Source organism: Macrotis lagotis, chromosome 2 (assembly GCF_037893015.1).
Source record: "Macrotis lagotis isolate mMagLag1 chromosome 2, bilby.v1.9.chrom.fasta, whole genome shotgun sequence".
Classification (NCBI taxonomy): domain Eukaryota; kingdom Metazoa; phylum Chordata; class Mammalia; order Peramelemorphia; family Peramelidae; genus Macrotis; species Macrotis lagotis.
In genome coordinates, this window is record NC_133659.1 from 319,405,792 (window position 1) to 319,431,312 (window position 25,521).

A 25,521-nucleotide genomic window follows, 5' to 3' on the forward strand; every position below is an offset into this window, starting at 1 on the left:
CCTATTCTGCAACGAACAGTCAAAGCTGAGTAGGACACTGAGAGATGAAATGAGTTGTCCAGGGTCACACAGCCAAAACATTGATAGGATCATGGATCTAGAACTGAAGAGACCTCAGAGGCAATATTATTCAATGCCCTCATTTGATAGATCAGGAAACTGAGGAACCTAAACTATTGTCAGTTTGTCATAAGCAGGACAAGAATGCCACTCTCTCTGACTCTGAGGCCAGCTCTCTCCACTAAACTATCCTGCCTCTCAAATATGTGGTTATCTAATTTTAAATAACTTCTCCATAATTGGAGAAATGCTCCATAATTGCTCTGTACAATTAAACGCTATCCCCTTTGCAAGCTGAACTTTTTATAGCTCTTGTAGGAAAAAAAAAAATTTGAAATGAAAGCCTTACTCTGGGATAATAAAAAGCTACATATGCAATTACAGCTCTGACTGTATTCAGAAAAATGTGAATGATTTTGTAAAGTATCTAATTTTTAAACTAAATGAACAATTTTGCAATAAGTATGAACTGAAGAGAGAAAAAAATCCTTTCTAATTGTTCAGAACAGAAATGAGCAACACTCAGTCAATGGAGTATTCCATAAAGTGCACCCCATTATATCAAATACACCACACTCACAGGAACCAGATTAAAATGTTACCAGGAAATATTTAATAAAACAAATAAAAATACACTAAAACATAATGTTATATTTCAAAACTAAATCAATATATGGCTAGCAGGAATCCTTATATTCAGATTAGTGGCCCCCTTTTCTATTTGAATTGAGGTTATTAGTTTAGAGCATTATAAAAAGTTTCCAAATGTAAATGACTATAAGTTAGAGTTTTAGGAATTTTAGGCTGGTTAGATGCTCTGGAAGGTAATCACTTTGAATTGAATGATATGTTCTGAGTTTAACAAAATGTTGGAGACATGGTCTCCTCTTTATCATGGGAGAATATGGGGAGAGGAGACTTGGTCAGCAGCAGGACCAAGAGAGGTTGGTCTGAAAGGACCAATAATACAACAGAGCTGTCTCTGTATAGAGCTAATCTTGATCAAAATCTCAAAAACACAATTCAATTAAAATTCAGACCAAGCAAAAGGCCAAAAAGACAGGCAGGCAAAGCAAAAGCAAAATATATGCAAGCACTAGATAGGTTTTAAAGCAAAATCTAAATTCAATTCAATAAATTTAGAAAAGCATAAAAAAAATCAACAGAGTGCTCAAATTCATCCTTCATCAATATGGCAGGTTGGTTTTTCTACTCTCTTCTGTGGAGTACATTTCAACATAGCTGAAGGTAGGGTTATCAGTTCCACCATCTTCGTTTGTATTAGATCGAGGGTTTAAAATTAGTTTCTCCTAAAAGAAAAATTAAATGATTACACCAATACATCAAGCATTGTTGGTTTTCACCTGTGTGAGTATTCCTTTCACTGGTGCAGAGTAATTTAGATTTGGAATGGTGTGCTAGTAAATGTTTAACAACCTGCTCTCCTCCACCCACCCACCCACCCCCAAAAAAGTACCAATGCAGACTTTTAAGCTTGAGCTGTATTATTAACCCTTTCTGCAACACTTTCTTAAGACAATCAGCAATAAATAAAGCCCTAAATTGTAGTGTCTTGCCAACTTCTGAGGTGTAAATTCTTACATTGAAAATTTAAGCTAAAAAGAAAGGTCTCCAACACATCTATGGCTTTATGTGCCTTAATATTTAGTCTCTGTGGTGCTGTGACAACAACAAAAATCACTTCCACCCTCCTGGTGAAAAATCATTTTGAATTTAGCAAGACTGGCTTTGAATGACAGAAAAAAAATCTAACAGCAAATCCATTCCCAAAAATATTCCAGAGGGACAATTTAAATTGTGAAATCAGATAATAATTGAAGTGGGAGGAGGGGGAAATTGAGCAATTATCCAACTTTGACATAATTCAGAGGGAAAAAAAGTTGATATTCTTGAAAAGTAATTAAATTCTCAAACTAAGAATTTAAATTAACTTAGTTAAATTAGTTAATTAATTAAAAGTCTTAAATAGACAGAGTTTACATACAATTGTAATAGCCTTTGAGAATTCTGATACCATTCTCAGTAGCATGATAAGATACTGAGGGTATATTCTAAGAGAAGAATGACAGGAGGGAGAGAAGGGGAAGCTGTATAATATACATGATTCCAAATTATGATGCACTACTTTTTAAAGTCCCTTAAATTTAATTCATAAGGTAGAATAAACATGCGTCATTAAACATTACAAGTTCCCTCTATTTGTAATTCGGCTACTCCTTAATTTGAGGAGGTAGGGCAGAGGTCCGAATTTGTGATTTTATTGGTGAAGGGAATTTCTACTGGAAAAATTCCCTTTACCAATTCAGATTTTCAGTTGCTCTGCAACTTAATAATTTTAGAGACTTGCCTGGGTCACTAGGAGATTAAAAGACCTTCCTAGGGTCACCCTCACAACAAACATTAAATTTGAATTTAAATCTGAATTTGAGGTCATTGTTTTAGAACATTAGAAAACTTTCTAAATTTAAGTGACTGTAAGTTAGGCATCTAAACTTGTGATTTTATTGGTGAATGGGATGTCAATTGAAGAAATCCCTTTACCTATTCAATTTTGGGGCCCATGTCTTCCTGTCTCCAAGAGTATTCTCTCCACTATGATATGCCACGTGTATCAATACATGATTTCCCAAGTTATGACTGAAAAAGTCATCATCTGACAGTCAGCTTTCTAATGATAAAATAAATTTAGTTAACTGATCCTTATTCATTTGGCATCATCTTTCATTATCAATAGAATCTGCCCAAGTTCCCATCCCATTGATATTATCTTTAATCCCTGAAGGTCACCTTCACTTCATTGAAATGAAACTTTGGTGGAGAAATCAGAAGATCATTAATTGTTTCTTTTCCCCATATTTCCAGGGGAGAAAAAGTCATGGCATTATTACTATAAAATTCAGATGTCTATGTAACAAAAACAAAAATGAAAAACATACCCGCTTTAAAAAGTTAAAGTTGGATAAAAAATCTTCTTTGCTTAGTAGCAATCTCTCATCTAAACTTTGTTTTCTTCCTCCTGAAAAACAGACATTGTTTGTATTTTTAGAAAGCATAATTGTAGTCCTTATCTGTGAAACAAACCACTTTAATTTATAACTCTATTAAAAAATTCTAATCCAAAAATAAATTTGTTAACTCCTAATTAAATCAAGTGTTTTTTTTAGGTTTTAATATACATGCTAGGATTTATGGGATGCTTTTCTAAATACCAGAAAGACATAGGTACTTTGCAATAGTGGTGATACCCAAGGTTCTAGAGTTACTTAATTACTTTATTTCTCTAAACTAATGGGATGGGTGGAACCTCCTGAAGTCCTTGTGACTATTTTGAGTGGGATGTACCCTTCCAGATTATTTTTCCCTTGCAAAAGTTAGAAATCCCACATCATTGAACAAAATTTAATCCATGGGAACACATACTTTGTAAATGAGGGGTTTTTTTTTTTGACACTTTCATAATTTGTTTTTGATTGGCTACTTTAAGTTGTTTTAAAAGACTTTTAAGAGATAAACAAAATCTAATATGATGTTTTATCTCAGTTTTTTTACAGACAAAACTGATCCATGTCCATTGGACAACCCAAAATAGCTCCAGTCATCTTTTCAGAAGAGATTCTAGAGTTACCTACTCAATGAAAATGTCAACTAAGGCTTCTCTATTCATTATAAAATTACATAACAATAGGGGCAGCTAGGTGGTGCAGTGGATAGAGCATCAGCCCTGGAGTCAGGAGTACCAAAGTTCAAATCCAGCCTCAGACACTTAATAATTACCTAGCTGTGTGGTCTTGGGCAAGCCACTTAACCCCATTGCCTTGCAAAAACCTAAAAAACAAATTACATAGCAATAATCTGGAAGTCCAAATTATTAAAAATGAAACCTCAGGTTCTAGTGGCTTGTTTATATTCTGATTAATCTCACTGACAGTAAGCAATAATTCAGAATTCTGCCCCTCAATTGGGGGAGAAGAAGAAAGATTTCACCTTCATATATCTAAAGACTTCTTCCCTAAGATCTATTTTCTTTAGAAAAGGAAACTCCATAAACATTGCTATGTTATGCTAAATTGAAATGCTATAGGATGGCTCTTTTTGCTGTTATGAGAATGAGAAAAGAAGGAAAATTACTTAGACAACTACAAAAGGGCATCACAGGCAACCAGTCAACAGAAACATAAGTTATAGTACTATGAAAGCTAATTCATATTCTTTACATTTGGTAACACTCTTGGATCGTTTTACTCTGCCACAGCTAATAGCAAACATCAAATCTCATTGGAATGCCTGGCTTTCATCCTATAAATTTCGAGTCTAGCAGAAATATGAGAAATAATATGCTTGTCTGAGTGGTAATATAGAGGAGTGAATAGAGTAAGAAATGACTGAATGAAAAAATTATTTATGGTGCAGTTAGGTGGTTTAGTGGGCAGAGCAATTAGTCCTAAATTCAAATTCAGCCCAAGACTCTTCCTGTGTGTGTGATCTTGGGCAAGTCACTTAACCCCACCTGCTTCCCTTATCCACTATTACAAAGTACCTTTGTCTAGTATTTAGAAAAATAACCCATATTAAAACCTACAAAATCACTTGATTTAATTGAGTTACAATTTACTTTTGGATTAGAAATTTTAATTAAGAGTTACAAATTAAAGTGATCTGTTTCAAAGACTAATGACTATAACTATTAATTAAGTACTATGGGAGGAGTATTATCCCAACAACTAACAATGCAAATAGAATAAGAAAGCAATATTTTCTCTCAAGGAGATCATAAACTAATAGGAGTCCAGCAGGAAATAGGGGCAAAAGAAAAGTTTTGAAGAACTCTAAGGCAAACAGCAAACCCAGGAGATTTGTGTTCAATTCTTCCCTTTGTAGGATATGAGCTGTGAAATCATAGATAAGTCCCTCAATATTTCTTAGGATTCTCAGGTTATTCTCTAAGACTATAAGTTATTTGAGTTACTGATGGTCTTTGGGAGGGAGAGTTTTCAAATTAGGAAGGTCCCTAAACTGAAAAAATGCAGGCCCTGAACCCATGCCAGCCCCGCAAAAATCAAAGTTGTCTGTGTGGGGGAAAAAAAGGTCTGATATAAAAAAAATTATGTTCATTTATTTAAGATGTTCTTTATCATCCAATTAGATCATGGCATGGTAAATAATTCCATTTAACAAAAAAAAATTGAAGCAAACAGTGAATATTGATTTAGCGAGCACATATTATCCCTCATGCCAGAAGGCTCTCCTGCTTCACCTCTGTCTTTTGAAACCCTTCGCTCACTTCCAGGATTGACTCAAATGGCTCAGTCTCCCATGCAAGGTGAATGTAAACTGATTTGAATAGAGACCATGTCCTTCATCTCTCTCCATATTCCAGTCCCTGTCACATAGTAGGCTCTTTTAAAAAAATGGTTAATGAATTGAAAAGGAGCCTTTACAATGAGCCTTCCAATTGTTAGCACTAAAGTTACCTTGTGTTTCCTTTGTATATACGTCTATATGAACATGTTTTTTGCCCAGACTATAAGCTTCCTGAGGGAAGGACAGTTTTCATTTTTCTAAGTCTTCCCAGTAACAATCACAATGCTTCATACATGTTAAATACTAAATAAATGCTTTTTACTGAGTTATCATTTCTCAGATTTTTCCATTTATAAATCTCCCAACTCCAAGCTTTGAATTTCTTTTCCTGCTCTTAAGCAGAGAAACATCCACCTGAGGTCCATTTTCTTTGTTGATGATCGACTGCCCAGACCCAAGTTCAAGAGGGATCACAGCAATGTTCCACTCTTCTCCTAATTCCAATCTCCAAACTTCGCTTCCTACTCCTCCATAACAATCTTGCACCCTCTTGGGTGTCCCATTCTTCTCTACCCTGCTTTCCATCTCTTCTTTCTGTGTTGTCTCAACCCATTAGAATGTTGTCTTTTATGTTTATAGTTTTCCTAATATTAAATAAGCCCAGTATTCTAGGTGAAAACCCAACCTGGTCATAGTGATGTGTGATTTCTTTGATATGTCATTGTAATTCCTTTGTTAATATTTTATTTCAAAATTTTGCATTAAAATTCACTAGGAATATTGGTCTTTGGACATCTTTCTATGTTTTGACTCTCCCTGATTTATTTATCATGACAATAGTTGCATTATAGAAGGAATTTAACAGATTTTTAAATTTTTGACATAGTTTATGAAATATAAAAATTCATTATTCTTTTAATATTGGATAGCATTTACTTATATTTGGGAGTTCATTTATGGTTTATTCAATTAGTTTTTCTGTTAGTGATTGCTTAAATTCTCTATTTCTTGTTCAATTAATCTGAGTAGTTTACATTTTTAAGTAGTCATTCATTTCATTTAACTTGTCAGGTTGGAGAGGAGGGGATACTGTATAGTTGGCAAAATAGATTCTCAGAATAAACTTCATTTCTTTTCTTTTCATTTTGGGTACTTGTAATTTAGTCTTCTCACTAAAAAAAATATTTGTGATTACTTAATTTTATTTTACTTTTTAAAAACACTCCTAGTTTTATTTATTCAGGTCATCATTGTAATGATCAACTATGATGAACTTAGCTCTTCTCAGCAATAAAAGACAATTCTAAAAGATCTGTGATGGAAAATGTCATCCACATCCAGAGAAAGAACTATGGAATCTGATTGTAGATCAAAATCTTTACTTTTTTTAATTTATTTTTTGCTTTTTTCCTTCTCATGATTTTTCCCTTTTTGTTTTAATTCTTATTTCCAAGTGTGATCAGTATAAAAATATGTGTAACACAATTGTCCATGTATAACCTATATCAGATTACTTGCTATCCTAGGAGAGAGGGAGAAGGTGTTATAAAAGTGAATGTTGAATATTATCTCAACAAATAATTGGAAAATAGATTAATGAATGAAAAAAGAAAAAAATTAATTCATTTCATGCCATTAAAATATAAATTTCTGATTTCAGGGCAGAGGCCATATTAATTGTATTTTTAAAATTATTAGTTGACAATATCTGATACATAGTAAGCACCAAATAAATATTTTGGCTCTTTAGAGTAAATATACTGGGGTAGCAAAACTACAAGAAGAGTAATTATCACAAGTGACTATAAATTGTCATGTATATGATACTTCAAATGGATAGTAAGTAGAAATTGGTACCTGTTAGGAGACTAACAATGATTCCCACAAGTATAGTAACCAAGGTCCCAATGGTGCTGAAGTGCATGTATGATAAGGAATACCAATTATCCATAAGGGGAGTTCTAGAAGGGAAAAAAAGGATCTTTGTTATATATATATATATATTTGTCTGTGAGACCCATGGCAAAAAAAAGATATACAAGCAATGAACAACCCAAATAATCCCTTGGGATCCATAAAGTCTTAAGAGAAAAAGGACTCTGCCCTTTTAAGGTGGATGTCCCTGTGTGGAATTCACTGGGCAAGATATACAAAAGTTAGTAGAATGAGGAGGTAGGGATAGTCTCTATACCCAGGATGCCAAATCCTTTGAATTGTTTAAGTATCATAAACCTTATGAATAAACCAAAGGATCATAGATTTAAATATAGACAGGGCCCTTACACGTGAGTCCAATTCTCTCATTTTACAGCTAACACCTAGAGACATTAAGTGAATGACCATACAGAGATTTAAACCTAGGACTTCTAACTCAAAATGAAGAACTTTCTGATCATCTTCTCTCTTCTTCCTGTTCCTCAAATAGTTTTTTTAATAACATGGTAAAATTTATTTTAATACCTTTCAGCACTATGAGCATGAGAAGTACTTGTAGAAAATGGCGTTTCTGTAGTTGCGGTCCTGTTCTCATGATAGTGGAAGTCAGTTATGTTACAGCCATCGGTAACAAGGCTCAAGGGTAAAGTCCTCTCTGGAAGAGGGGGATAGAGCTGAGCTCCAATTCCAATCCAAAGGGAAATGACAAATCCAGCAGTAATTCCTACAAATGCTCCCTGAAAAACAGAAGTCATTTTGGGAGTCAAGAAATGGTGGGTTGCTGTCCTTTATTCTCAAGGAAGACCAAAATGGCATCTCTGCGTTGGGACCAAGATACAGTGCTGGCTGATCGGACCAATACAAGCTTGGAAAGTTCTACCACAGGTTAGACAGTAATAATCCATATGAACATTTGCAGTGGAGATGTATCTAAATTTTGTATCTCATCAAGGAATAGTTGGTTTTGAAAGGGAAATGAAATAGGTAGAATATTGATCACCAAAAGGCAATTTTCCTCACAAAATAACTTCCAAAAACTTGCATGAACTGATGCTGAATGAAGCGAGCAGAACCAGAAGAACATCATATACCCTAACAGCAACACTGGGTGATGATCGACTATGATAGACTTATTCATTTCAGCAACACAATCATCAAAGACAATTCTAAAAGACTTGTGATAGAAAAATAACATCCATATCCAGAAAAAAGAAACTGTGGAATTTAAATGCAGACTAAGGCTTACTATCTGCAATTTTTAAAAGTTGTCTTAGGTATTAGGGGGGTTCCCCCCCTCTTTTTTTCTGTCTTGATTTGATTCTTCTTTCACAACATGATTAATATGGATTTATGCTTAGCATGGTTATATATGTATACCCTACATTGCATTGCTTTCTGTCAGGAGAGAGGGGGAGATATAAAACTCAAAACCTTGAAAAAATTGATTATTGAAAACCACAAAAACAAACAAACAAACAAAAAAATCTTACAAAATGGAATTGTCTACCATGGGAAACAGTGGGCTCTTCCTCACTAGAGGAGACTTCATCATTATTTCCTGGCAAAATTGGACTGGAGATTTTACTGGATTGGCATGGATTGGCCAGGATGTCTCTCTCTGACGTCTCTCTCCCTTACAACTTGGAAATTCTGTGACTGAGATACTGTGAAATTCAACTGACAGTCCCTATATCCAAAAACAAACTCATCTTCCCTCCCTACCCAACTGCCTCTCTCAAGTTTCTTATCTCTGTCAAGGGCAAGAATTGATGAATCATGCAGACCCAAAATCTCGATCATTGTTAAATATAGCTAGAATTCCTGACATTTATTAAACACCAAATATGAGCCAACTGTACTAGATGCCCAGGAGGCAAATGTATGTAGAATTATAGTGGCACACACAGATTATGGGGACAACTTTGAATTAGTCCTTATGGGGCTCTAATTATTGCTGCAAGTGATGTTGGGAAAGGTACTTGACCTAACAGATTTAATTCTGTATCTCTAAAATGAGGAACTGAGTTCTGGCTCAAACTTTCTACCCCTGTGAACTTGAAGGGGAAAAAATACTTTCACTTCACATCAGTAAAATAGAGCTAATCAATCACTTTCTTTGAACTGCTATTAACTCACCTGTAAAATGAAGATAAAACTAGCTCCTACCATCCAGAGTTGTGAGGATAAAATGAGATAACATTTATAAAGCGCTTTACAAACCATAAAGTATTATATAAATGCTCAGTATGATGATTAAAATTAATATTTTTTAATATTGAAGTTAATATTACTGTTTTTCCTTACCTACCCTGTAGGTTAGTTGTGGGTTTTTCTGGGATAACATATATGAAAATACTTTGAAAAGTAAGACCACTGTTGTTCAGTCGTGTCTGACTCTTCATGACTCTATTAGTCATTTTCTTTGTAGAGATATTAGAATGATTTGCCATTTTCCTCCCCAGCTCATTTTACAGAGGAGGAAACTGAGGCAAACAGGGTTACAAAGTCAGTAACTGTCCAAGGCTAGATTTGAACTTAGGTCTTCCTGACTTTAGGTATGGGCTCTATCCACTGTACTACCTAGCTAGCCTTAAAAAATAAGTCAAAAAAATAAAATAAAATGAGAAACCCTTCACAAATGTAGGCTAATTAATAGGAAAATTTATGTTTTTCTGCCTACATTTTTGGTCAAAGTCTTCTTTTCAACCTATAATTAAAGTCTGGAATGTTATCTCTCCATTTGTTAGTTGTGCTCACAATCACAGGAAGAAAAGTGATTAGAATTTAGGAAACTTGTCTGATTATCTCTGTAAGAGCCACATAGGTTAAACTTAAATCAGGAAGGAGATAGCTAGCTCCCTTCATTTAGATTCTTGTCAAATCCTAATATGAAACAGACATTAAAGAAAAGGTATTAATATTTAATAATGCTGATAGGCTATGGTCAGAAGTTTTATGATTTTTTTTGTCTGTTCTCTCTAAAAAGGGTTCATGGTTTCAGAGTTTGGCTCAGTTAGTAGAACTGGCCCCAGTCATGAGTATTGGAACTATAGGAAATAATAAAAAAAACCTTTCTGTTTAAGCCTTAGTATCTTGTTTAGGGCTGAACTCCGAGTGCTTTTAACATACTTTTGCTTAAGCTATATCTTGCTTGAGGTCAACCTTGTAAGCTTTAGCATGTTTATGTTTTAAGCCTAAATAATGTTTTTATCTGAACTAAGAACAGACAAGTGAGATTATATTTTGGCTGTACATACAATTGTCATAACATTGTGGAGAGATAGGACTTTGACTTCTAGTCAAATGTTCTTTCCACCATCCCACAATGCTTGCAGTGAAATATTTCCATGATGACTTTCAAAGGTCAAAGTTATCACTGTCATTGGCTGTATTTTCCCTCATAGAAATGCTGGAAATTGAGGAATTTGTAACATCGGATGAGCCATAGGGAGGTCCATGATCCCTTCCACTTCCAAGAAGTTAACATCTTTGCCACTGGCCACATGTAGGGAATCTTTTAAAAACTTTATTTTCATTTCACTACCTTCTCAAATGGCCTTTAAATGAGAGTACTTTTCAGTTTTACTATTTATTTACTGATCTTTGAATGTCCTAGGAGGAAAGTAGAAGTCTGGTCATGAAGTCAAATTCTGTGGTATTACCTCTCCACCATGATACAGCTTTCTATGTAGGATATAAATAGGCTTGGAAGCAGAGAACCAGGGCTCACAACCTGGTTTTACTACCGAGTCCCTATGTGAACCAGGATTTGGGGTACTTCACCTATCAGCATCTTGGTTTCCCTAATTGTAAAAGGAAGGGACTAGACTGAATGATTCCCTAAAACCTCCACCAGATCCAAATCCCTGACCTAATGAACTGAGTGAAAAACCTCATTCCAGGACAAAGTTAGAGAATTTTGGCATGGAAATTTCAACTTAATTCAAGATCAGACTTCACAGTTCTTCCCTGCAAAGCAGGACATCACATCCTAGAATTTAGAAACTAATCTCTACTGTTAAATGGTAGGTGAACTTGAGAATTCTTCCATTTAAATCACCTGTTAGCTGGGTGACTTTGGACAAGACCTTAACTTCTGCTTCCTCATCTGTCAAATGGGGATAATATTAATAGCTTCTACCAACTAGGGTGTTGTTAGTACAAAATAATATTTATAAAGTGTTTTACAAATCTCAAAGCATCATATAATTGCTGGGTATTACCATCATCTTCAACGACCAACCATCATCATCATCATCATCATCCTAGCAGCAGCTGTGCACCTAGGTGGCACAGTGGATGGAATGCTAGACCTGGAGTCAGGAAGACCTGAGTTCAAAGACTACCTCTGATACTTTCTAGCTTGTGACCCTGGGCAAGTCACTTAAGCAGGCTTGCCTCAGTTTCCTCATCTGTAAAATAAATTGCAGAAGGAAATGGCAAACCACTACAGTATCTTTGTCAAGAAATTCCCTAATAGGGTCACAAAAAGTCAGACACAATTTTAAAAATGACTGAACTGAATGAGCAGCTATGAATATTTAAAAGATAGAAAAAGATTGTGCATAGATACCATTTCTGTTTAAAGTGATAAATAAGATCTCTGTCAACTTTGTGCCTGTGGGACACTAGAATAAGGGAGGAATGGAGTGAATCTGCTGACCCAAGAGGTAAAGAACATTATTTAGAATCCACACTTGGATACTTGCTATGCATGAAGGCTTGGGGAGACTAATTAAGCTCCAATAAGCTTCAGTACAGTTATCTATGATCTAAGAGGGTTAGTTTCGATCAGTGGTGTCAACCACAAATACAAATAAAGGATCCCTGTGGACAACAGATTGACTAAATTTTGAAATATATTATTATCTATATTTTATTGTATTTTTATTTATTTTGTTAACTACACTGCACATGGGAGTGGGGCTGAGTATATGTGAATATTGTATATATTGGTTTATGTGAAATCTAAGGACCCTTCCAGCTCTAAATCTGCCATTCTATGATCCTAGTTGGGTCAACAAAAACATTTTTAAACTCCAAGAGAAGTCACTGACATGAGCCATCATGGGTTATATATTTACCAATGAGAAAAATGACTAATTTAGCTGTTTTAGGAAAAGACATTATATTCACTTTTATCTTTTATACTTACCATTGAGTTGACAAAAGGGGTCAAGATGCCCAGAGAAAACAAACCCAAAAGGGGACCACCAATAATGCCAAAGATACTGATTGCTGCCTAAGAACAAAATAAAAAAAGTCATAAATTAGTTGGAAGAGTCCCATTTTCAAAAAAATAGCTTGGTCTCCAATATGGAAAGGAAACAGAGAGAGAGATTTACTAATAGTCTGGTTTTCCTAAAATGGAAAAAAAAAGGGTTTTATGAAGTTTAGCAAATACAGTTGTGTTGTTAAATATTTCAACAACTGATTCTTCTTTGTGTATTATACATAGTGAGAAATATATATAATATATATAGTGAGAAATATATATAATATATAATGAGAAATGAATATTTCTCTCATATATAATAACTAATTATTGAATTAGAAGCAAGGTTTTCATTTTTTCTACTTTCTCATCCAGAAATCAAGCAGTCTAAGAAATCTGCCTTACAGATTTACCCAGCCTAAGATCTAATCAGACTGTAAAAGAATTTCTAAGTTTGGGCTACTGTGTATATTACTGCTAATTGTGTTTGTTTAGTCAGTCCTTGGGAATTGATGATTCTTCCTTCTGTTAAGACAGGCAATGTGGAAATTGATGTTTCTTTGATCCAATTGATTTACCAAGTCATACACCCCAAGATCCTCATTTTAATATAGACCCCTCCCATTGTGTTAACCAATCAGAGTTGATTCATGCCCCATATAAACACCTGACTCTTTGAAGGGCATATAAACTGTAAGCCCACCACCATGAGAGGTCTTTGATCTAAGAGAAAGGATCAAATGTCATTCTTTCATTAAAAATGTACTGGTCGTATTAATAAGATATTTAAATTACCATTTAATCGATGTCTCTCCAACCTTTTTAATCAACACAATACATATTTTATATATGATATATTAATTTATTTGCATGCAAAAATTTTATATTTATTATAATGATTTCTATTTACTTATATTTATATAAATTTAAGTTATAAATTATATATAAATAATAAGACATGATATACAAAAACACATTTTCATGTTTGCTTTGCATTATTATTTTCTTCATCACTTCTTTATGTCTAGAAATCAACTAAGCAATAAATCCAATCCTGATTTGTAGCTGCTGCTAATTTCTGAGGTGCAAATATTCACACTGAAACTTTAACTATCAGATCTCTCCATCTGAGTTGGCTTCAGCACACCTCTGGTAATGAATGAGCCAGAATAAATATCAAGTATGAGAACAGGTGGAGGAGTGTTATCTATCTAAAGGGTGAAAAAAAGACCAAGTTAACCACAGCAAGGGGGATTTATACTATGAGTAAGAAGAGAATTCATTTATGAGCTAGAACAGCCTGAAACGGAGATCCTGAGAAATAGATTCACTGCGATTGGCACGAAGTGGTATTTAATAAATGCCTATTAATTGACTAGTTGACTGGCCGACAAGAGCCACTAAATTCAATAAGGTTGAATCTGGCTATGATGGAGGCTCAGAAAATTTGACAAATTGTATGTTCTGGGCAACAGAGTATAGTGGAAGGGACTTTTTATACAATATATAATTAATGATGACTGAAAAAAAACAATCTGAGAAACATTACTAATTAGCAAAATAGGAAAAATGAAAATGTCAATAGACTCCCTAAGTCAATCCAAATACAGAGTAAAAACAGATTTTTATGGACAAATAAGACCAATTAATTAAAACAATCAACATAATTCAAGCCAGCATATAAAATTAAGAGGAAAGATCAGGGCTTTCTAAGTTGGGAGGGTAGGGAAGACTGAGTTTCATTCAAGTTGGGAGGAAGGTAAGGAGGTTTTAGGGTCTTTCTTAGAATTAAGAAATGATAATTAATTGCAACCACCTGCATTTATGAAATAATCGATTTCTTATGAAGCAATAGACCATCTACTTTCCCATGGATGCTTTGCAGAAAAGCAACAAGGTGGAGGATAGTTCATGTGGCAGCACAAGATGGAGTGAGGGATCATGCTATAGAATCTATGAAAAAATTTTTAGATTTATTTTTTTTTGCAAGGCAAATGTAGTTAAGTGGCTTGCCCAAGGCCACACAGCTAGGTAATTATTAAGTGTCTGAGACTGGATTTGAACCCAGGTACTCCTGACTCCAGGGCCGGTGCTTTATCCGCTATGCCACCTAGCCACCCCCATGCTATGGAATCTAATTGGTTATTTTGCTTCCCATACAAAACCAATTCCATTTTGTAACTGGTCTTCATTCTATTTTGCCAATTTCACAATTTTGGACCTTTGTTCTAACTGGTCCCCATACAGGAATGAACACCTGTAGCTTTTCTCTGGTGTCCCTCCCCTCCTCCCAGAAAGTACTTTCCCCTCTAAGATTGCCATCCATTTGCTATATTTACATATATATATATCTTGTAGATACAGGTTAATTTACCTGTTGTCTTATCATTAGAATGTAAGCTCCTTGAGGACAGAGGTGGTGGTTTTGCCCCTTCCTTTTGTATCCCTAGCATTTAATATATTTTTCAGAATAGAGTAAGCACTTAATAAATTGGTGATTGATTGATCGATTTTTACTGTGTGATTCTCAGGTAGCAATTTAATTTCTCTAGTCCTCAGATTAATATGAGAATAATGAGTGCTTTGTCAGAAAAATAAAGAGATGACCTCCAAGATCCTTCTCACTGCTAAATTTTTGATCCTTTGATTCTATTTGAATTGAACATCGTTTTTAGAGGTTGCAAGAACTGGAAGAACAATAAAAGCTTTGGAATTAAAATAGATTTAGATTCAATGTAAGGGAAAATTCCTAACTATTGTGGTTCAGTCATTTCAACTGTGTCCAACTCTTTATGATCACATGGACCTCTATTCATGGGGTTTTCTTGGTAAAGATCCAGGAATGATTTACTATTTCCTTCTCCAGTGGCAAACAGAGGTAAAATGATTTGCCTAAGGTCACACAGCTAAGAAGCTTCTGAAATTGTACTTGAACTCAGGTCTTTCTAACTCCAAGCCCAGCACTCTGTCAACTTCTGCTTCTACTAATCATTAGTGCTGCCCCCAAAAAATGGGATAGTGGTAAGTTTGCCTTCATTCCAGGTCTTCAAGCTATAAATTCAGTGCTAAATTTATAGAAGTATGAGTTGGACTAGAATGACCTCTGAGATCTCTTACAACTCAAATTCTGTGATATAGAAAGTAAGGGTTCAATAGAAAGAAAAGTAGTCTATCTAATATTTATGGTTAGTATCTGAAAATGATGACTAACTAATCAAGAGTTATGATGTCTCCATGAATAGTTGTCATGATTATGGGAAAAGAGGCAAAGGATGCTAAATGTCAGAGGAAGTAAAATAAATGAACAATGGTCATAGCTGACAAATAGCAACCCGTACTAGTCATAAATATAGACAGAAAAGCATGCTGCTACAAATCCATACCAGTATTCTTTGCCAAGAAAACTCCAAATGGAGTCACAGCTGAAACAACTGAACAATAATTACTAAATGAAAAGAGGGCCATCAAAATTTGCAATTTCTCAGTCCATCTCAATATTAACTTTAGTATCAAAACCCAAAACTCCAATTTTAATGACTGATCAGGACTGGATTTTTAATTATAATTACTTTTAATTACCACCTCTCACCTCAATTATTAGAAAAGCTTTATAATTGGTTTCCTTATCCTAAATCTTTATCTAATTCATCCTATATATATATCAAAACAAAAGTAATTTTCCATAAGTACAGATATTACCTTACACTTGCTACTCAGGCAACTCTAGTGGCTGCCTATTGCCTCTAGGATAAATGAGAAACTCTTCTGTTCAACTTTTAAAGTCCTCCACAAATTTGATCCCAATCTACCTTTCCAGTCTCACCGGATATTACTTCTATGATCCAACCTAGTTCTCTTCAGTTCCCATCTTTGTTGACTTTGCATAGCCCTGTAAAATGCTTCCTCCTCCCCTCTATCTTATAAAGTGCCCTTCTTTCTTAAAAAGGGAGTTCAACCATTGCTTTCTGTGCAAAGTTTCTCCTGATCCCCTCAGTCAATCATCCCCTCTCTCCCAAACTCCTTTCTGTGAAAACTGCTTTATAATTATCTTCTTATAATCTGTTCCACTTATATGTGTACTTGTTTCCCCAAGAAAAGTAACATCCCTTGAAAAGGGAATTGTTTCTTTATAGTCATATACTCAATCCCTAACATAATGCCTCACATATAGAGGACCCTTAATAAATGCTTGTTCATTGATTAATTGATAATTAAGGTGGTTTTAAAAAAAAATAAAGGAACACAATGGTGACTGCTCACCATTGATTCTACTACAGGACTGCAGGAGGTCTAGTCTTACCTGTAACAATACCCCAATGAGTGATGCCAGGGCTGCCATTCCAATGCAGAGAACTCCATACAACACACCTGAGGGATAGATTGAAAGTCAGACACAGATCCTGATGTACCTAATTACTACTCCCAATGCAATAAATTCATCACAGCTTTCAAACAAATTTATCATCAGACTTGGTCCAAGGACATCCAAAGAGATCAAAGAAAGCAAAGGGGTTAAAAATGGGATATGTGTTTCCTATAGGAAAAGCAATGTGCAAAGTTGATAAATAAAACCCTTGTATTGTGTTAGGGATTAGTTGAAATATGAGATTATATTGAATAAAGAATTCCTGGAATTAACTGTGGAGATCATAAGCATATAGACTATTAGCCTAATCCTTCACAAACATTTGTGCTTAAGGGAAACCTTATACCATATTTTTTTAGGTTTACCATTCACAGAGTACTTCTAATCAGAACTACTTTGTGCAATTGGATGGAGGGAGGAAAATGAGAAAGGATTGAATTTGGGATTTTATTTTTATAGAGACTTACAAAGTAGAAACTCCCTTAACCTTACATTGGTATAATTGAATTAAATATTTAAAATATTAAAAATATAAATTTTTTGACTAGGGGTTTACTGGAGCAAATATGAATCAGTTACAATATGTATCCTTTCACAGAGTCATGCTTATTAATGAAATCACAGGTTCACTTTCTATTTGTTATAAGTTTGGTTTTTTTTGCAAGGCAAATGGGGTTAAGTGGCTTGCCCAAGGCCACACAGCTAGGTAATTATTAAGTGTCTGAGACCGGATTTGAACCCAGGTACTCCTGACTCTAGGGCCGGTGCTTTATCCACTACACCACCTAGCCGCCCCTTGTTATAAGTTTTTTAAAACCATCATAGTATCTCATATATCCCTACCCCTATCCCTCTCAGATGAATATATATAGATATACATATACATATACATATGCATGTATTATGCATATATTAGGATGAATCAAAATTGAATGAACCTTACTATTTCTCAAATTGGTATTCTTTAGAAAACCATACAAACATAGAGATATGGGTAGTGAGAGCAGGAATCCTACAAATCTAACTCTTATTTAAACTAGCAAAAGAAATGTTGTATATACCCCCCTCCCAGCACACATTCAAAGAATTTGGTATAGAAATACATCAAAGTCAACAGTCTCTATATAACCTATTTTCTAAATAAATTTTTAGTAGTAGATATCTTCTGTTTTCTTCTATCTTGATCTTTTGCTTTACACTAATATTTCTTGTTGCATCATTGAATTACGGGTCTCTGGGAGTGGCAATACTACTCAGACCACAGCTCCTGCTTCCAGATGAACCCTCACAGCCATCATCCTAGGAAGCCACTGGTGTGGAGAAATCAGCCATCCCTGCCCTCTTCCAACCAACTGCCTCACACAGAGCAGGCAAGTCAGCCTAGCTGAAGCCACAAGGCACCCTGAAGAACAGACAGGAGACAACATCTTCAAGAGAAGTCAAAATACCACTACCACCTTGACCACTACCTTTCTTCATACTCTAATAGAGACTTCCCAAGATCCTAAACCAAGAGCCTTGGGCAATAACAACACTTTTAGCTCAGTACCTAAAGCCATCGTGGAGATCCAACCTGGGGTCTGTTCTGCTAAGAATAGCTGCTGAAGACCCAGAAAAGAAAGTTCCTGTTACCAAAGTTATTGTGCTGTCAAAAAGTTGAACATCAGAAGCTGATGTGAATTTATCAAGGGGAATGTCATTAAAGAAACTGCTTTGCTACTGTACCCTAAGGACTAGAGAACCATCTAATATAACCGAAATCTTCTTTATGTGTTGTCTCCCCCCTCACCCCTTATAAGCTCCTTGAGATCAGGGACTGGTTGACTACTCTGTTTGTGACTCTTGCTCTGAGCACAATGCTTTGCATGTGTAATAAAGTTTTTTAACTTATTAATTCTTTATTTGATTCTAATTTTCAGATATTACCTATTGGGTAAATTTTTCGAACTTCTTTTCTATTTTGCTCATTTTCTTTCCAGGTGTTCTAATTTCATTCCAATTTCATTCAGCTCTTCTTTCATTCTTCTATCTACTTATAGTCCATGTGGTCAATTCAGTTTTTTTCTGGTGCTCTTTTGTAATTATTGCTTATTTATTTTTCTTTTTATGGGATTTTCTCTTAGAATTGTCTTAACTCATCACATTTCTCAGACATGAACTTTAATAGGATGTGCAGGACCCTAGAATATGCTAAATGTAAAAAGATATCTGACCTACCTAAGGGTGCTATTCCCAGTGAGCCTTCAGTTTTGCCATATGGATACTATCTTATGAGAATTTGGACACTCTTAATATATTAAGTTTCGTACTTGGTTTGCAGATGATTCTACTTATTGCATTCTAAGCATTCCCTGATGAGCTCAGTTCTGTTTCTAATGAGTCCCTGAGGGATGGTGAAGTTGTATTATCTACTTTATTCTTATCCTTAGTTTATGGTTAAAAGTTGAGGAAATTAGAAATGAGTAGAATTATTATACATTAAACTGGATGATGTGGTTTCAATTTCCTAGGAGTAGATATCACTGAGATGGGAAGAGGATAGACAGGAAACTGGGGAATCTGTAATTTTAATAGCATGAAGGAAAAAGAGCTAATATCTTGGGTCAAAGGATAAATCTCAAGCAAAAGGATTATAAACTTTAGGCTTCTATTTCTAGATATAATTTATTGCTCATGTTTTGGCATAGAAATTATTTTCAAGTGCTACTGAGATTTATTGATGAGTTTTATTTGTCTAATTTCTATCAACTGACCTTTGGCTCCATTGTGATTTTCTAAGTAATTTGTGAACTATTACTTTTTTCTCCTTTGTTGAGAGTAGTGAATATTTTATTGCTTAGAATTTAGAATGGATATAAGTTATTTACTATTAGGCATAATATGCTTTTTTTTTTTTAGTCCTGGTGGCCATTTAGGACTTAGCCCAAGGGGTGGGATGTTGTTAACTTTATATATTTTGCACAGGCCTCAGTTCCTAAGGGCTGTTATCTTGTGAGATAATTTTTAAGTACAAGTATAGTGTTTCATTATGAAGGGCCAGAATAAGCTAAATACTTTTGGCGGGGAATACAGACCAGCATCAGAGAAAAAGCAGTGCTTCAGATTTGATTGATGAATAGTTTATTCCAATCCAGACTGATGTCACTGATCTGGGTACATCCCCATAGGCAGGAACCTGGAGGTCTATATTCTTGTTGAATATTCATTTCTATATCCTTACTCATGGTCCCTTTGCATTTAGCAAAGCAAAATTTAAATTGTCTGCTTCTAAGATTCAATTTTTCCAGTATGGGAACTTGCATCAGGGAGCAATATATACCTGGCCCAAGACACTGGGATTTCTGCTTTCAGTTTCTCCTCCATCCAATATATTCTTAAATAGCTGCCAAAAAAAATACAAAGACTTGATCTCACTGTCTTTATTACCTGCTCAAAAACTTTTAGTGGATCCCTATTTTCTCCAGTATAAAATAAAAACCCCTTGGTTGGTTCTTGTCCTTTCTTTTCAAAGAAGACCAAAATGACATCACTATGTTAGAGACAAATTACAAATTACCTTTTAGACTGGTCTTAAGGACACTATGATCTGACTTCAAACTACCTTTCTAGCTTTATTTCACATTCCTCATGTTCACATACTCACTATCTTACATCTACTTTACCTTTAGTAATCAAACAACAAACATTTATTAATGGTTGTGCTAGAAAAGTCAATCCCTGTTCTCAAGGAGCTTGCAATCTAAGGGGAGAGACAACATGCAAACAAATAAAAAGTAAATACAGGAGAAATAAAAATAAGAGGAGAAATAAAAAGTCAAGAATTTCCAGGATGTAATGAAAAAAGTACAAAAGAAGGGGGCTTAGCCCTACCTGATGTAAAATTACATTATAAAGCATCAGTCATCAAAACTGTCTAGTATTGGCTAAGAAATAGAGTGGTGGACCAGTGGAACAGACTAGGTGTAAAAGCAGGAGATGATTATAGTAATCTGCTGTTTGATAAACCCAAAGAGTCCGGCCATTGGGATAAAAACTCTCTCTTTGATAAAAACTGAGGGGAAAATTGGATGTTAATATGGAAGAAACTTAGATTAGACCAACACCTCACACCCTATACCAAGATAAGATCCAAATGGATACAGGATTTAGACATAAAAAACAATACTATAAGCAAACTAGAAGATCAAGGAGTAGTTTACCTGTCAGATCTATGGAAAGGGGAGCAGTTTATGACTAAGGAAGAGATGGAGAACATCACTAAAAACAAACTAGATGATTTTGATTACATTAAATTAAAAAGCTTTTGCACAGACAAAACCATTGTAACCAAGATCAAAAGAAATGTAGTAAACTGGGAAACAATCTTTACAACTACTATTTCTGAAAAAGGACTCATTTCTAAAATATACTTAGAAATGAGTCAAATTTTTAAAAAAAGCCATTCCCTAATCACAAATGGTCAAAGGATATGCAAAGGCAATTTACAGATGAGGAGATCAAAGCAATCCATAGTCATATGAAAAATTGCTCTAAATCATTACTTATTAGAGAAATGCAAATTAAAGCTTCTCTGAGGTACCACCTCACACCTCTCAGACTGGTCAATATGACCAAAAAGAAAAATGATCATTGTTGGACCGGTTGTGGGAAATCTGGAACACTATTACATTGTTGGTGGAACTGTGAACTCATCCAACCTTTCTGGAGAGCAGTCTGGAACTACACCAAAGGGCATACCCTTTGATCCAGCAATACCACTACTGGGTCTATACCCTGAAGAGATGATAAAAAAGGGTAAAAACATCACTTGTACAAAACTATTCATAGCAGCCCTGTTTGTGGTGGCAAAGAATTGGAAATCAAGTAAATGTCCTTCAATTGAGGAATGGCTTAGCAAACTCTGGTATATGTATGTCATGGAACATTATTGTTCTATTAGAAACCAGGAGGGATTGGAATTCAGGGAAGCCTGGGGGGATTTTCATGAACTGTTGCTGAGCGAGATGAGCAGAACCAGAAAAACACTGTACACCCTAACAGCAACATGGGGGTGATGATCAACCTTGATGGATTTGCTCATTCCATCAGTGCAGCAATAGAGACGATTCGGGGCTGTCTGTGATGAATACCATCTGTATCCAGAGAGGGAACTGTGGAGTTTGAACAAAGACCAAAGACTATTACATTTAATTTAGAAAAAAAAAACTGATATCTTATTGCCTGATCTTGCTATCTCTTATACTTTATGTTTCTTCCTTAAGGATATGATTTCTCTCTCATCACACTCAATTTGGATCAATGTATACCATGGAAACAATGTAAAGACTGGCAAATTGCCTTCTATGGGGGGAGGGGAGGGAAGTAAGATTAGGGGGGAAATTGTAAAACTCAAAATAAATAAAATCTTTTTTAAAAAAGAAATAAATAAGAGAAGGAAGGCACTAGAATTAATAAAGGTTGGAAAAGGCTTAATGGATGGGATTGGGAAGTCAGTAAATGAGTCTATGAGAGAGAATATTCTAGACATGAGGGACAATCAGAAAAAAAAATACAGAGCCGAGAAATGGTGTGTCTTGTTCATGGAACCATCAAGACACTATCAAAGAAACTAGTTTGGCTATTTCCTAATCTGGAAACTCCACTTCTAATCTCTGTAGATACTGTTCTCTCTTTTTAGAATGCACTTGCTCATCATTTCTGACTTTCAAAATGCTTATTATTCTTTATAGGCAGCTCAGATGTCACCTGATCCCTGTGATTTAACATTGGATAGTGGGGGAAAAGTTGCAGACTGACTTGGAAGACATGAATTCAAATCTTTGTCTTGCATTTTAATACCTATGTAACTGCATACTCCCCTTAGCCTCTCTAATCCTCAGTTTCCTCACTTGTTTAAAAAAAAGTGGGGGATGTAGCTGGATAAATGACTGGAGTTTAGTACAAAGAAGAGATAATTTAGAGGGTTCATGATGACCCTATTCAATTATTTGAGTTTATCACCTGAAAGAGAGTCTAGAATTATTCTGACTACAGAGGGTAAAAACCAGGAAAAACAAATACGAACTCTAAAAAACGTAAATAGAGGCTTGACTCTAATAAGTAAAACTCTAGTGGGGGCAGGGGTATAGAAGGTTCCCTCTCATTTATGTCTCAAAAGAAATTACCAGTTAGTGGATAAGCTAAGAGAGGGTATTCTTATTTAGGTACCAATAGGACCCAATGAGATCTCTTCTGCCTCTGAGAGACTACGATTCTATGGCATCTACATCAACTTTCATTTCAAAATCCATGATTACACTTTATTATGAAAAATAATTGACTATTCTAAATTGAGTCAGACATGTAGGAATAAGGTGGAGTTTTTTGATATGGCAAACATCCATTCATATTTTTGAGGATGCATATAAAAAAGATTTTATGTATAAAACAGTAAAAATTCAATGGTTACTTACTTGTTCCTTTCAAAAGCCAAGATAGAGTCTTTTCTGAGAGTGATTGAAAGTGAGGTTTGATGAGGTCTTCAATAGTTACTAAAGCTAAAGCATTGATACTGGAGGACACTGTGCTGAAGGAGACAAATGAAAACCTTATTACTTCAAAGCATTTTAAGTAAACTTTGTTGTTATTGATTTTCAGTCATATCAAACTCATTGTGACCCTTTTGGAACTTGCTTGGCAAAGTCATTTTCTTTTCCAACTCATTTTACCAGAGTGGAAACTGAGGTAAGCAGGGTTGTGTCTTGCTTAGAGTCACATAGCTAGTAAGTGACTGAGGATGCATTTGAACTCAGGTTTTCCTGACTCCAGACCAGGCACTCTATCCATCATATCATCTAGCTACCCATTATAAAGACCAAACAAATAAAGGAGAAGAAGTTGAAAAACAAAAATTGTTAATATCCATCGGTATATAATTCACTTCATATGTTGAAGAATTTCTTCTCTCCTCTGCATTTTTCTTTTTTTTGTCCAAGACATTTCCTATGTCTTGTGGCTACAAGATGAGAACTAGGTCATAGACATGCTAATGGTATCATTGCAAAAAGACAAACATTTTTATCATCTTTGGAGAAATAAAAGATCAAGTTAAGGGAATGCAAAATAGATACAACAATGGAGGCATACAAAATTGGGAAAATAATAGAAACTCACAGGTTCGCTAGTGAGACACCATGGCCAAGTAGAAGTTAGAATATTCTGGCAAAGAACCATATATATTCATGGTTTATGGTTACAGCAAAAAGGGCTTATTGCTACATTTTTCTGCCTAAAGAAAAAAGTGTTTCTTATATTCAAGCATTTTCCCATAGTTTTTCAGTATAATAATGTCTGGATTATCTATACTTGTTTATATTGTCGTTTTAGTCATTTCAGTCATACCTAACTCTCTGTGATCCCATTTGAGGATGTCTTGGCAAAGATACTGGCATGGTGCCATTTCCTTCTTCAGTTCATTTGACAGATGAGAAACAACAATGTCAGGCAACATAAGAAAATATATTTCCTGATCTTACAAATAAGATCATAGAATTGGAAGAGACTATCCAGTTCAACCCTCTCATTTTCCAGATAAGGAAACCAAGGTCTTGACAAAGCAAATGACTTGCCCTAGGTTCTGATTTGAGTCTATGTCTCCTTACTACTGTGCTGGTAGCTGCCTGAATTCAGTCCAATTCCACAAGCATTCACTGAGTTGGTTCCAGAGGCTAGACCCAATGTAAAACATTAGTGTTGCAAAAGCAGAAATGGAAAACAGTCCTTACCCTAAGGGAGTTTACATTTTACTATGGCATGGTTAATGTTACCTTTGTACTCCTGGAAGACTATAAGGGCATAAATATAGAACACCAGGACTCTTTTTTTTTTTTAAGATTTTTCAAGGCAAGGGGGTCAAGTGGCTTGCCCAAGGTCACATAGCTAGGCAATTATTAAGTGTCTGAGGCCAGATTTGAACTCAGGCACTCCTGACTCCAAGGCCGGTGCTCTATCCACTGCGCCACCTAGCCACCCCTGAACATCAAGAGTCTTAGTGATCATCCAGTTCAATCCCGAACTCTGCCATTTACAGAGAGAAAAGAATTGATTTGACCAAGGTCATATAGGTAATCTGGTGGTAGACTGGGATTTTTAAAGTCTACATTTTCTTGTTTCAAGTCAATCTCTTTCCACTACACCACACTATCTCTCTTCTCTCAGAAAGACATTACTAAGAGCAGCTAGGTGGTGCAGTGGATAGAGCACCAGCCCTGGAGTCAGGAGTACCTGGGTTCAAATCCGGCCTCAGACACTTAATGACCTAGCTGTGTGGCCCTGAGCAAGCCATTTAACCCCAAATGCCTTGTAAAAACTAAAAAAAAAAACCAAAACAACAACAAAAAAGAAAGATATTACTTGATCATGATGAAAGCAAAAAAAAGGTTAATTTTTTTCACTTTTATAATGAACTATTACTATTCATCCTCCTTAAAATATGCTATAATTTAACTTGATAGGGAAGGAGCTGAAAATGGTTCAGATTTACTAAGATTGTTCCTTATTGGGGTGGCTAGGTGGCTCAGTGAATAGAGCACCGGCCCTGGAGTCAGGAGGATCTGAGTTCAAATGTGACCTCAGACCCTTAATA

At 35.2% G+C, this 25,521-nt stretch overlaps 1 protein-coding gene across 1 annotated transcript in view; it reads right to left on the reverse strand.

Annotated features, from left to right (window-relative positions):
- Positions 1-1,224: 1,224 nt before the first annotated feature.
- The window catches only part of LOC141511780 (sodium-coupled monocarboxylate transporter 1-like), a 43,423-nt gene continuing 19,126 nt past the window's right edge, over positions 1,225-25,521 (reverse strand). The window contains exons 9-15 of the mRNA XM_074220821.1: positions 23,351-23,463; positions 16,833-16,900; positions 12,473-12,559; positions 7,843-8,054; positions 7,240-7,343; positions 3,018-3,097; positions 1,225-1,370 (exon numbers count right to left, since the gene is read on the reverse strand). Of these exons, the coding sequence (XP_074076922.1) occupies positions 1,248-1,370; positions 3,018-3,097; positions 7,240-7,343; positions 7,843-8,054; positions 12,473-12,559; positions 16,833-16,900; positions 23,351-23,463 (787 nt within the window). The 3' untranslated portion in view covers positions 1,225-1,247. The remainder of the gene's footprint in view (positions 1,371-3,017; positions 3,098-7,239; positions 7,344-7,842; positions 8,055-12,472; positions 12,560-16,832; positions 16,901-23,350; positions 23,464-25,521) is intronic.